At 41.2% G+C, this 13,538-nt stretch overlaps 3 protein-coding genes across 5 annotated transcripts in view; 1 reads left to right on the top strand and 2 right to left on the bottom strand.

The window, feature by feature from the left end:
* The first annotated feature begins 431 nt into the window (after positions 1-431).
* On the top strand, positions 432-7,023 carry erlec1 (endoplasmic reticulum lectin 1). The gene is made up of 14 exons (XM_032540660.1): positions 432-766; positions 911-1,015; positions 2,260-2,340; positions 2,505-2,582; positions 2,681-2,744; positions 2,870-2,916; positions 3,030-3,253; positions 3,591-3,732; positions 4,196-4,357; positions 4,534-4,593; positions 5,032-5,156; positions 5,244-5,321; positions 5,441-5,516; positions 6,277-7,023. The coding sequence occupies exons 1-14, from the start codon at positions 629-631 to the stop codon at positions 6,346-6,348; spliced, it is 1,452 nt and encodes a 483-aa protein (XP_032396551.1). The 5' UTR covers positions 432-628; the 3' UTR covers positions 6,349-7,023.
* A 1,122-nt stretch (positions 7,024-8,145) lies between these two features.
* On the bottom strand, positions 8,146-11,461 carry gpr75 (G protein-coupled receptor 75). 2 transcript variants are annotated; one of them, XM_032540656.1, is made up of 2 exons: positions 11,212-11,461; positions 8,146-10,502 (listed from the first exon to the last, which is right to left on the bottom strand). In XM_032540656.1, exon 2 carries the CDS (start codon positions 10,374-10,376, stop codon positions 8,742-8,744), a length of 1,635 nt encoding a protein of 544 aa, XP_032396547.1. In that variant the 5' UTR covers positions 10,377-10,502; positions 11,212-11,461; the 3' UTR covers positions 8,146-8,741. The 2 variants fall into 2 exon arrangements, with proteins under 2 accessions (XP_032396547.1, XP_032396546.1); XM_032540655.1 differs by lacking the exon at positions 11,212-11,461 and adding an exon at positions 10,837-11,202.
* A 432-nt stretch (positions 11,462-11,893) lies between these two features.
* psme4a (proteasome activator subunit 4a) overlaps positions 11,894-13,538 on the bottom strand; it is a 31,340-nt gene continuing 29,695 nt past the window's right edge. For both annotated transcript variants that reach the window (XM_032540575.1, XM_032540574.1), the window contains 2 exons: positions 13,103-13,243; positions 11,894-12,908 (listed from right to left, as the gene is read on the bottom strand). In XM_032540575.1, the coding sequence (XP_032396466.1) occupies positions 13,109-13,243 (135 nt within the window). In that variant the 3' untranslated portion in view covers positions 11,894-12,908; positions 13,103-13,108. The remainder of the gene's footprint in view (positions 12,909-13,102; positions 13,244-13,538) is intronic.

The raw sequence follows: 13,538 nt of genomic DNA, 5'->3' as shown, positions 1-13,538 counted from the left end.
TGATGTTGCAAAGATTTAAAATATTGCAAGAAATAGCTTATAGTATGCATGGTAAAGCTGAACTGTCATTGTAAGTCACATAATTAATGTAGAGTGAATACAAAATGAGCAGTATGTATTTTTCCTAGGGGACACGCTGGACATAGGCAGTCTTTTTGAAGTTGTGTTGGCCCATATTTGACTTGAACCAGCAATTGGGCAAGACTGTTAGAAAAAGTGGTACAACACTGATATATTACAACTGTGGTTTATTAAAAAGTTGGACTTTAATTTTTTAATCATGATTTAATTGTGGACTGTTAAAATGTAGCCTACAGTCCATGTGTTTACCTATTTGTTTTGTTTTCAATACTCGGTGTTGCCACCAGAGGGGGCTGCTGTTATTTCAGCCCAACGCACAGGCGGAACCATAGGCGGAACACGACGTGGCAAACAGTTCACTTCCTGTATTTTGTGCCGTATTGACATCCGTCTGCAGTCATATCTTACGTCTGTCAAAACCAGTCTTCCTCGGACTTTGAGGTAGCGTTTAATTCGTCACTCAGGCCGCTGTTAGTGTGTGGTGAGCAGACTGTTATCTTACATGAGGAGCGGGCTGTAAGAGCTCAGCAGCCGGACAGGAGAGATCATGGTTGGGCTGCTGGTGGTGCTTCTCGGGGGGCTGTTGGAGGTCTGCAGCGGCGTCTCAACAAACAGAGGGGGCTATCCCTCCTTTACAGACGAAATCCCTTTCAAAATCACCTGGCCTGGCGCTGAATTTACGCTGGTAGGTCTCCTCCTTTAGTAACACTGTTGTTTTAGGGGAACATATTTACTATTAGGTTAGTGGAGATGTTACTGCCAACTGTGTAGTTTCCTCTTTCCTTCATCAGCGACGTTAGAGTAACAGACGTTTGTCTTTGGATTTCAGCCAGCTTCAGGGGTACTTTACAAGGAAGATGACTTTGTCATCATGACAACAACAGAGAAGGAGAAGTATAAATGTCTCCTGCCTTCCCTGGTATCTGGAGATGAGGTAAGCCATGAACAGCTTTTTTTGTGTTGCTTCCACAGATAATAGTTCAAGACTTAATGGCACAAGTATCAGGCAAAGCAGCTTCAATCCACCCCACTGGGTAAATGCAAGGCTGTCTATAAGCAGTGTTTTACGTCTCATAATAGATTCTCTTCAAATATGCATACAATCAATGGCATGTCATGTTACAAAAGATGGTGTGACACAACTCTGCTCCTTCATTCTTTAAACATTTCTAAAAGGTGAACAACTTGGAAGACACTGCGTAGATGGGCATTCTATACACAGACAAGCCTATATCTTCCATTAAATTATCTGCAATCTGTGTCATAAGTTTGTAGTTAGTTAGATATCATGCATATCTGCAACTTTGTTGTTTGACTGTCAAAAAAACGGATCTGCATGATGTGCAGCAAGATTCCACATTGTACAAATATGACATATAATGTATATTTTAATTTTTTTTTTTTTAAGCTGACCTGCCTCACAGCCTGGTATACAGTATGAGGAGCTGAATACCTTGTTTTTCCAAACAGGTTTTACTTTTACAAGAGAGTTTTAACATACTCCTTTGTCGGTTTTATTATTTATTTACGATTTTTCACGGGCGGGACAGGGGGACAGAAATGGGGTTGAATGGCACAAACACCACACAAACAGACACAATAGAGAAGGGACCATACCTGCAAGAGAAAGGGGGGGACAACAGAAAACAACAGAGGAAAACAAATATTGCTCAAAGCAAAAAAACATGCAATAGAACGGGGATGGGGACTTGGGGCGGAGAAAGACGAACAAACAAACAACATCAACAAAAGAATGAAAAAGAGACAGCCAGCCAAACAACAGCCATAAACAGCTGATATAAGAAAACAACTGAGGGAAAATGAAAAGGAGAAACAACCAAGCAAAATAAATAACACCGCACAGCCTTGAGAAGAATAATACCAATAGATTTAAATAAATAACTTAATGAAACGCATAAAGAGTAGTTCTACTAGATGATAACCATGGTTAACCTAAATTGTTGTTTTTGTGTGTGTGTGTGTGTGTGTGTGTGTGTGTGTGTGTGTGTGTGTGTGTGTGTGTGTGTGTGTGTCTTTTTAATTCAATTTTCAATTCTAATCTATATTAAGCTACTTTTCAGTTTTTTATTGTTCTTGTGTTCACTGGCACCACTTCCCATGCCGCCTTATCTCTCTTTCACTCCTAATGCATTTGTTTGGTGCATTTTGTTGATTTAGGATGATGACAAGGAGTACAGTGGGCCTAGTCCGGGGGAACTGCTGGAGCCACTATTCAAACGCAGCAGCTGCTCCTACAGGGTGAGACCTCCCAAGTTTAAATTTTATTTCCATCTAATTTCCCCACTACTCTCAGCGGAAACTGTGTTCAGAAGAAGTTCACGCTACATTAACAGAGCGTAACTAAACACTGTTTCTGAGAGTGTAACAACTCTAAACAGGCTCTTGGTTTGCCAACGTTGCAGATTGAATCATACTGGACATATGAAGTATGCCATGGGAAGCATATAAGACAGTTTCATGAGGAGAAGGAGACTGGCCAGGTCAGTGTTTTGAGAGGGTAAAATCACTTTCAGATGCCATTAATGTGAACCACACTTACCGCAGTATGTACTGAAGGTATATGTGTGTGTTTCCATAGAAGGTTAGTGTTCAAGAGTACTTCCTGGGGAATATGGCACAGAAGAGCCAGCCAACAGAGACGGGTGAGTTAATTTGTGTATGTCATCTTACGGTATATCTTATGATATATAGATTTAACATAAATATAGTTAATTAGTGTATTAGTCTTTTGCTTATTGTGCTAAAGGTAAATTATTATTGTCTTCAGATAAAGTTGAGGAGGCAGAAAATGTCAAATCAGCAACTGAAATTGATGTAAGTATAATAGTGAAACTTAACTATAAACAACTATATTTGCCAGGCCAGCTGTCAATTTTCAGATGTGTTGCATCTGTTCTGTTTTCGTCATACGTTCCACTTGTGTCCAGGTGCCCTCTAAGAATATTGAAGGCCAGCTGACTCCCTACTTCTCACTGGAGATGGGAAATGGGACTCCTTGTGTGCTGAAACAGAACGAGGCTCGCTCCACGTCTGTGCTGTACGTCTGTCATCCAGAGGCCAAGCATGAGATCTTGTCTGTCGCTGAGGTCACTACCTGTGAATATGAGGTGGTGGTGTTGACACCGCTGCTTTGCCCACACCCAAAATACAGGTAGATCTACCAGAAATTATTACATTGTGGCCGGGGTAGCTCAGTTGGTAGAGCAGGTGCACATATATAGAGGTTTGCTTCTTGACACAGCGGCCGCAAGTTTGACTCCAACCTGCGGCCCTTTGCTGCATGTTATTCCCCCTCTCTCCCCTTTCATGTCTTCAGCAATCCTTTGGTATTAAAGGCCTACAATGCCCAAAGAAATTATCTTTAAAAGAAAAAGAAACGGTTAACTTGAAATACTGTGCTCAAAGTAATACGTCTCGCTAGTAGAGGCATGTGTATGTCCGTTGTGGCAGGGTTCCACTGAAATGCGTTTTCCAAATATTCCTTGCAGGTTCAAGTCCTCCCCAGTTAACGCCATCTTCTGCCAGGCTCTGGCAGGCTCGCCTTTGCGGCCTCTGCGGCTCGCCCAGTTGGACAAGGAGCAAGAGGAGCAACTTAAACCACCTTTCAGCTCCCCCTCCGAGACCAGAGAGGTGAGACAGAAATGACACATGGGGGAAAAACGGGGACTGCACGTTGCATCTACTGCACGTACCAGCGGGGGGGATGGATACAGCATACAGCATAGTATCGCGATATTTTCTGTGGCAATACTGCATTGATACACAGACGCCAAGGATTAATCTTTTATTACATATGTGTTGGTCAGTTTGTCTTCTTGACAATTCCATTTTGCAGCAATGAAACTGAAGTGAGATGAACAAACCGAGAAATGTTATCTTTTTAGATTAAACAAAATGAAATCTATTGACAAAGTTTCCTTTTGGGGACATCATTTCAAATTGGGAAACTTTATAGTTGGTAAAAAGCTAATAAATTTAAATATAGATGTTTTGAATCGCAATAATATCGTATCATGACATAAGAATCGTGATGATGTATCAAAATGTGATTACCACCCCTACCTGGCTCATTCACACCTTTGATGTGTTACAGGAGGACACATCACCAGTGAGAGAGGAGGCCTTCACCTCCACCCACAAACCCATGACGGTTGGAGGGCAGTCTCAGGTCACTGTCGGCACCACTCACATCTCTCGCCTGACGGATGACCAGCTAATCAGGGAGTTCCTCAGCGGCTCGTACTGTCTGCATGGGGTGAGGCATGCTCCATCTATATAGCCCCTGGGTTATGTTTAATAAACCATTCAGTGACACAATAACGTGTGTGTGTGTGTGTGTGTGTGTGTGTGTGTGTGTGTGTGTGTGTGTGTGTGTGTGTGTGTGTGTGTGTGTGTGTGTGTGTGTGTGTGTGTGTGTGTGTGTTTTTCCAGGGGGTCGGGTGGTGGAAATATGAATTCTGTTATGGAAAGCATGTCCATCAGTATCATGAGGTAAGAGTCCATCTACGCTAGTGTGAGTGTGTGGGAGAATGGGTGATTAATTTGGAATATCAACAAAAACACAAAAAAAAAAGAAATGTACTTGTAGTATCTGTTTAAGCTGTTACATTTTTGTTATTTTTCTTTATTACATACAACATTGATAAGTAGGCAAGTTGAGAATCTGGAGCTGAAGAACTTTTGCCATCTTCCTTGATAAAAGACTTGAATGATTAATCACTTCTCAAAATAGGTGGCGATTCATTTTCCGCTTTGATTAATTTATAAAGTAATTGTTTCAGCTGTACTTCCACCAATGTAAAAGTCAGTTGACAGAAAATGTATAATTGTGGTAGTGGTTTATTTTAACTGTGAATGGGAGATGGTTCTGTACATTACATTGCACTTGTACCGTGATAAAAAGTGATAAAATGTGCCTTGGTGCCCCAGGATAAAGAGCAAGGAAAGAACACGGTGGTGGTCGGGAACTGGAACGCCGTGGAGCACGCTGAGTGGGCCAAGAAGAACGTCGCCCGATCCTACCAGCTCAAAGAGGAGGGAGGTCAGAAAGTCAAGTAGGTCATTTGAAGCCTAACCTGAACAAAAATTAAACTGAGATTATTGTTGATTCATATGATCTCATTGTCTCTGCTCCATGACAGGTTGGTTTCCCACTTCTATGGCCACGGGGATATGTGTGATCTGACAGGGAAGCCCAGACAGGTCATCGTCAAGCTTAAGTGAGTGAGACCGTAACACCGGATCAGTGCCAAAGCCCTGGGTCAACACACAAGTTAAGACAATACCCTGATGTTTCCCAGTTGATTCACTCATCTCATTGCTCTTCTCTCTCTGTCAGATGTAAGGAGTCAGAGTCTCCCCATGCGGTCACTGTCTATATGCTGGAGCCTCAGACCTGTCAGTACATCCTTGGGGTAAGTTCTCTAGTTACCACTGAGTCACCGTCACTGAAAAAGAAACACATGCTTAGTAGCCGTGTATCAGGTTATTGCTGAACCTTAACTAGTGTGCTAACCCCAGCTTAAAGGTGCTGTAAGTAGGAATGTGAAGATCCAGGATTTAGCCAAAGAATTTCAACATTGACAACTTCTCTGTGTCACCCCCCTCCCCTTCTGCTAAAGCTCAATCAGTCTCCTATGTCCCTCCCTCCATGAGGAAGAATAATTGCGTGTGCCAGAGAAGCCAGTTTTTTTTTTTAAATGACCTGCTTTATGTAGCACTTTAAATATAAGTCTTACCTACTGCATCTTTACATTCAACAAAAGTCCAATATGTGGGTGGTTGGGCAAACTTAACTTGCTTTCATTTATAATGTTATTTTAATAAAATACAGTGTACTTTCTCCAGTATTCATTTGTTTTAATACTTGTTTCTCCAATACTGTTATCGGTTCCTAAAAATGCTATAAATGTAGTATATGGTATAAAATTTATTCGGCTCCCAAAAAGGGCATGACGAAAGAAAGTTGCTTAAACTGTTTTCAAGTCTGTGGGTCTATCAAGTAGTTTTTTATACCATATAACACTGAATGGCAATAATTGCCTTGGAAATGAATGAAAGGGAGGAAGTCTAGTTCTAATAATACTGACTTTGTGCAGACATGAGGTCAGCCCCTTTCATTGGCTCCATGTTCGAGTTGATTAACATTTTTTTTTTTTTTTTTCTTTCTCCTAGGTTGAGTCTCCGGTTATATGCAGGATTCTTGACACTGCTGATGAACATGGGCTTCTGTCAATCTCCAGCTAAACTAATAAAGATCATATGACAGCAATGGGCCATGGAGGACAGAGAGAGGACCGACCGAGAGAGGTGGACATAAAAAACATTTATCATAAAACAGAAGCCTGTTTGGTGGAGGGAGAGAGATGCCCATGACACTGCGCTAAAAGCCAAAATGGAGGTTAAACTGAGGTTAAACTTGATCCTGAGGCTGGACTTTGCATAGCCTAGGAGCACAGCCTCAGCTCACGCCCTGATGTGTGCAGTGGGCAATGCTACATCACAGCCGAATCCAGCAGTGGAAACTGTGCATTTGCTCCAATGCCTCACTCCAGAAGGCAGTGGGTTTATTGCCTGTACTCCATATCTATGCTTCACCTTGTGTTGATTATTTGCAAGCAAAGGAGTGACGAATCAGGGGATTCGTGCGTGTGCGTGCGTGCGTGTGTGTGTGTGTGTGAATTTACAGAGTGAGAGAGTGTAATTTATGCATTAGAGAGTGCTGTGGAATTAAAATCAAAGGTGAGTGGTTTATTAAAATGTCCTATAGGTTTGTTGGATGTACTGAATGTCTTTGGGTTCCTGAAAGAAGAATTCTGTGGTTTTATGAATATGCACGCTGGGATCCTGATAACTGCTGTATCACAGGGATACAAACCAATGCATTTGCAGCAAAGAATACAACTAAAACATGAATCCTCATTGAAAAGTGTTATTATTATCATTATCTTACGGAGAAAAAACATTTGACTGAACTATAAGGACATTTTGGCAATACATGTCTAATCCAATAATTAAGTGAATGTCTAGTTAGTTGCTATCACCTCTACATAAATAGGATTTGAATTTAGAATTTGTCTTGGCATTCATGAAGTTTTTATTTGTTACAAACGGCATTTGACTGAAACAGAAATCACATGTAAAATAAGGTTGTTCCATCACACAGTATATTGATTGAGGGACATCTATTGTAGTAAGTTGCCATGGTACATTAAAGGCCACCAGAGGGTGCTTACAGTATGCTTATTGTATAATCTTTTCCTTTTAGAAAAGACTTTTCCACATTTATCAAAAAGAAAACAAATGAACCCATAAAATAATTGAAATTAAATTACCACTGAGGTGTAATTTGTATTTCTAACCTTGGTCATTTTTAGTTTATAAAATAGCAGACTCTGCAAAGCTTCATCTTAAACTTCACTGTATATTTAATAAGAGGAATACTGTACCAGGTCAACACTCGTGTGGATGATTTGAAATGCTTTGTAAGGTAGATTTGCAGTTCAAACATGTACATTATACTTACCAAAAGAAAAGAATATAGCATTAGTTGTCATCAAGCCAATTCCAACTCTAAGTTATCATCCCTTTATAGGTCTGAGATAACACAACTATGTTGTTTTCACATTCTGGACATCAGCACAATGACAGGTGTTCAACCCCAGCCGACACGAGAACTGAAATGCTGTCAGGCAACCAACGGAAAGATCATTTCGTTAGCCACTGACACAGCTGCCAGTAATAAAGCCATATTTGCAACTAACGATTATTTTCATATTGATTCATCTGCCATTATTTTCGTCTAAAAAATACGAAAGATATTTTACAGAACCCAAGGTGACGTCTTCACGTCTTTTGTCTGACCGATAGTAAAACCCAAAGATATAAAGTTTGCTATATTATATGACAAAGAAAAGCATCAAATTATCACATTTGAAAAGTTGGAACCAGAAAAATTCCAAAGATTGAAAACCATTCAATCAATTATCAAAAACGTTGCCAATTCATTTTCTGTCTATGAAAAGTAAAAGCACAGATCCACTGCACTTGCCAAACATTTATTGTGTTAAAAAAGTGTATTAGGTTCACAAACACATTTCTCTTAAGAAGCAAAAGTTAATCAAAGTGCAACCACATGCCATCGCCGGCCATGTGCTGGCCTGTGCAGGGTTTCATAGCAGCCTGACACTACAGCAGCTTATATCAGTGCTCGGCAACTCCAGCCAGAGAGAAAACAGCTGTGGTCCAGCAACTGCAGTCTCTGGCTGCAATGAAAACCTATCGAGTATCAGGTTATAATGGCACATGCGACCACACAACACAGGGGCAGATTTATGTGAAAATGCAGTCTCTGTAAAAGAAAAAACTAAGTTAATTCAATGACACTTAATACCTTTTTGGAACATACACTTCAATACAAATCTATTGCTTGTTTTCAGTTTCATGGTAAGGCCTATATGATACTGATTCCTTTAATTCTTCCACCCAAGAAACATTTATTTTCACTGTAGAAGAAAATATAAGGTAAATACAGATTCCAAATACATAAAATGAGCTGTTTTCATGTTCCTCTTTTGATTCAAATTTGATTTAAATCCATGGTAAGATTGTCCCAAACTTTCCGTTTAGCAGCTTTTTGATTAGACCGAGGGAATGGGAATCTGGTGCACTGAGGTGCTTTCAAAGTCTTGCAGTGCTTCTTGGTGAGGGTGGTAGTGCATGGCTACATAAGACTTGGCAAAGGCAAATGTCTGAGAGCTGACAGGTTGCAGGCTGGTGGGGGAGCTGGGCCCTGCAGAGGGACTGCTGTTGTATATACTGTAGTAGGGTTCAATGCGGGTGTTGATGGGTGTGGAGGTACTGGGGGGGCGAGGTTTGCGCACACCTGTGGCCCTTGGACTACCAGCACAATCCCTGGAGTGACTGGGCCCGCAAGCCTGGTCTACCAGCCTCCTCTGTGGCTTAGGTGACAGCACATAGGCTGAGTTGGTCTCATGATGGGAGGATTTATTGCGATTGACTTCCAAGTTCCCCTTTCCCATCGCATGCAGTCGAGTCTTTTGCTGGCAACAAAGAAAACCCAGTGCCGCCCACTGAATACAGCATAGCACACGGCGGCGGAGGCCTGCACTGTTGCGTGAGTACACAAAGGGATTGATGCCTGACTTGAGAAAAATAAGCACAAAGCCACATAGTTCAAACTGGTAATGTGCAAAGTTACTTTCTGGTGACAAAACATCCTGTGCCAGTGAAACTCCCATTGGCAAGCAGCAAAGCAGCACAGAGAACACTATAACTACACAGGTGACAACTGCCTTAGAGTCTTTGGCTGTGGCCAGGTTGACTGTAGACACCAGCTGACAGCAGGTGGCTCCTTGGGCAGCCCCTGGAACCAGGGGCTGGCTGGTCTTGTTGACATAAGAGTGTTTCTGAACGTTCTGCAGTTTATTGTAAGTCTGGTTGCGGTACAGAGAGGGGCCTTGAACAGCACACTGCATGCTCTCAAAGCCTGCTGCAATGAGAGGAGGTGGGGGTGGAGGGCATGTGGCATCTACAGTGATGACGGGACATTTCCTTACTTGTGAATTCTTCCTCAGTGTCTGAGCAATCATCAGATAGGACACTGACACCACAGCTACACAAAAGGCAAAGTCTGCCAGGTAGACATACAACACAACCCTAGCCTGTCCACCTCCCAGGCCAAAGTGGGGCAAGCAGGGTCCATCTCTGCGTGGGTAAGCTCGCATGGTAAGGAGGGCAGCCATGGTGAAACTGGATGTCCACAGCAGGGCAGTGAGGGCCAGCGTGCAGGGAAAGGAGGCAGTGCGGTTGGGCTGCTGCCCCAAAACCATGCGAAGTCTGTGCAAAGCAATGACAGCTACCGTCTCCAGGGACATGATGATGAAGCCTGAGCTGGTCAAGTGGAAGGCGAAGCAGAAACTCTTTGACACGCCATCCCCTCCACCTGCATCCAGGAAGAGCACCAGTGCAAACATGGGAGCAGTCACACAGCAAATGAACAAGTCACAGAAGGAAAGATTGAGGATCATGAAGTCAAAGTTGGTACGGAACTTGCGAAACACTGGGTCAAAAAAGGACAGGAACACCACAAGGTTGCCATAAGAGCCCAGGCAGAAGATGAAGATGAGGAGGAGAGAGCAAAAGGTTAAAGTAGCATTGTGGATCACGGCCCAACCTGACATGCCCACGGTGCCGTTGAAGTTCTGCTGTCTTGGCATACCCACCAGGTCTGATGGTGTAACAGTGGTGTTCATTGTATTATTAAAAATTGAATAAGGATCCCACAGTCATCAATTTCAGCATTCTTCTATACGGAAGGAGAAGGCTACATGACGATCACAGTATGTTGCTTGCGCCATTGCTGCCACCTTGGTAGAGTGCTACAAAGGATACAAAGACATATATTAGCTATTGTACTGTGCAGTAGATCATATTTAATATGAAGAGAGCAATGCATAGTTGACTAAACACTGAGTGTAAATAGGTTCATTTTGATAAGACGCTGTGATGCACTACATGTTAAACACAAGATAGGCTATATGCACCACTGCATTTGGCCAATTATACCTTACTCCCCCCCCCACCTCTCTCCCAACACAAACACAGCGGCTGCTGAAATCCGGAGAAAATGTAACATCACTGATTCCTTATGCATCTAGATTCCAAGCATTTAAATGGCTTGGATAATCTACACGACGAGAAAATATAACTTACCATCAGTAACCGATCGTGCTTCCATCATCGTTTGATAAAGCGCATCTTGATTTTAATCAAGTAAGTGAACGCACCGCGGCTAAGAAAGAAAAAAAAACGTAATTTCAACAGCAAATTACCTAAAACAGAGTAGTCCATTGACATAAAATCCGTTATCTTACATGTCTGTTTTAATGTTTAACGCGTACAGCGCAAAAAAATTATAGCATATTCGTTTTCTTTACGATGTATCCATTCCTACGTAGCTAAGTTCTAACGTACAGGAACGACGGCCAGTGGACGTGCACTGAAAAATGAGTATGAAGTCACTGCCTACGTCTCCGGGCATGATGAGCATAACCACTGCATTCAAGTAGTTCATCTGTAAAAACTCACCTCACTTCTCCCCATTTAGAATAATTTAACAGTGAGAAATGCCGTTTTTCCATCTTTACTACAAGATGTGACATAAAACCGTTAATCCAAACGATTTTTCTTTTCTTCACCATGGCAACATACTGTAGCTTTCATGACAAATTATGGCCCCGTAGTGTTTCAAATTGGATAAATAAGGCAAGATAACGATACATTTGCAATATAAAACAAATTTACAAATATTTTTGTCCTCCCACGCTTTTCACTGTCGTCCTTGGGAACAGCAGCTACACCATAGATATGAGCTCAACAACCTCGTTGCTAGGCGACAAGCACAGTGATGATTCTCCATACGCTCTCAGCAGGTTTCTATTCTGTTACTGACATTCATTATTTGTAAAAACAAACCACATTGTAGTCACATTGTTTCAGGTAGATTATGTCAAATTACCTTTGAAACACAGTTTTAAGTTTAAAATGTGCAAGGAATGTTATCATAATCATTACTTTCAAAAACATCTGGAAAAAAGATAGAATGATGAATTTGAAGTCGCTCTATTGACTAAATACAGATACTGAGAGACAACTTCAATAAAAAAAATAAAAAAAAACATTACATGATGATTTTGTTACAAACAATTTATTGACATCTCATTCAATAAGCAAACAGTACATCTAAAAAAAACAAAAAACAAAAACAAAATCACTGCAGTTTTGGCACTACACTATACACAAGTGAGGTACTAAATGCTTCAATGCTTGGACCGATTTCAAGTCATCAGGGGAAAGCAAAACAAAATAATTTCATTTCATCTCAGTGAGATTTAGAAAAAGTTGAATGGTACCAGGGATAAGAGGGAAGAGATCACAATTATCGTCAGGTGGTTTGGTTATTTTCTTGCACCGAAACACATGAAATGTAATCGGACTGTTCTCAGGTCCTCACAGCAAACACATCACACAGCACAGCAGTGGGGAGCGTCTGCCCTCTCTTTCTTTGCAAGAGTGGATGACAATTATTAGGCTCCATTGCTAAAAGCTCAACCATCTATATAACTCAGAACTACCTTCTATGAAAAAATTAAAACTTAGCACTTCGAAAAAGTAAAATAAATAAATAAATATGTTGTGCATATTTGCTATACCATGATATACACATGCATGATGCATATAATCATATATAGATCAAACAGCTCCACACAAAACTTGTGTGGTGCAGATTTAAGTACAATCTAAAGCCAGCTTGTTCAATCGTCAGTTCTCTGTGGCTTGTAACTAACACTTCACTATGGGAGATAGTAAAGAGTATGTCCTACACTTAACATTGGGTTGGCTCAGAGTGTATACTTGGGATAGAATCCTGAGAAATGTGTGGGACAGTGGCAGATGTCTTCAAGCATCCCATAAACGCACACACGCATACACCCGTGCACATGCACTAAAAACAAACCAAGAAAGAAGAAATTAAACTGTACAGTAATGTTACAAACTGCAGGTCATTCATTCCTGCTATGATTGATCCTTAAATATTAAGTATAGTAGAAATGTAAATGAGCTAAATACATGAATACGCAACTTTTCAATTCTTCTGTATGCCACAACTCTGTTGCCTTTGTGTGCCACTCTTCTTCCAGGGTGATGCGGTGTCATTCGTCTGTCAAGAACTGGAGCCTCCTCCCCAATGCAGGCTGGTGTCTGTAGTCTGGTGTTGTCCCAAACTGATACAAGTGAATCAAAAACAAAACTGACAGTAAAAAGGAGGCTCAAGGAGGATTCTCTTATCCTTATGAAATGATCCCGTAAGCAACTTTGTTTGACCGTATTCAGTAATGAATAATAAAATACTTAAAGCACCTTCAATACAATTTTTTTCACGCTGTTTCAAGAACAGCGTGGAGTTAAAAGGCTTTACCAGGTATTAGGCATAGTAACAGGGGGAGACCAGCAAGTCAGTCAGGACCAGCAGCTGGTCATCTGTGAACTGCTGCTTGTGTTGCTGCCAGTTGTCGTGGTGAGTCCGTCGGAAGTTTGACAGAGTTTTCTTCACAGTCATCTGGAAGGCCACAAATGAAAATTATGGCTATTTAAATTACTTATTCAGAGATTATATATAACATTGTGTTCAAAATAATAGCAGTCCAACACCACTAACCTTCTAAATCATATTTTTTGGTAGAATTAATATTTCTACATGGCAAATAATTTACTAGTAATTGTTATAGTCATAGACAACCAACACAGCCAACAGTCATGACATGCATGCCAAATAATAGCAGTGTTGTGTTTAATTAGTGAGGTGATTGATTCTGTGAAGAAACAGGTGTCAATTATGGCCCATATTTAAGGAA

Source organism: Etheostoma spectabile, chromosome 17 (genome assembly GCF_008692095.1).
Source record: "Etheostoma spectabile isolate EspeVRDwgs_2016 chromosome 17, UIUC_Espe_1.0, whole genome shotgun sequence".
NCBI classification, from domain to species: Eukaryota; Metazoa; Chordata; class Actinopteri; order Perciformes; family Percidae; genus Etheostoma; species Etheostoma spectabile.
Note: the sequence above shows the minus strand (reverse complement) of the source record. Positions and strands in the feature narration are given on the sequence as shown.

Excerpts from the sequence above, each read along its gene's own strand:
- gpr75 (XM_032540656.1), bottom strand. The coding sequence starts at position 10,376 with ATGAACACCACTGTTACACCATCAGACCTGGTGGGTATGCCAAGACAG.
- erlec1 (XM_032540660.1), top strand. The coding sequence starts at position 629 with ATGGTTGGGCTGCTGGTGGTGCTTCTCGGGGGGCTGTTGGAGGTCTGC. Across the intron at positions 1,016-2,259 it reads CCCTGGTATCTGGAGATGAG|GATGATGACAAGGAGTACAG; the intron begins GTAAGCCATGAA and ends TTGTTGATTTAG. Across the intron at positions 4,358-4,533 it reads GCTCGTACTGTCTGCATGGG|GGGGTCGGGTGGTGGAAATA; the intron begins GTGAGGCATGCT and ends GTGTTTTTCCAG.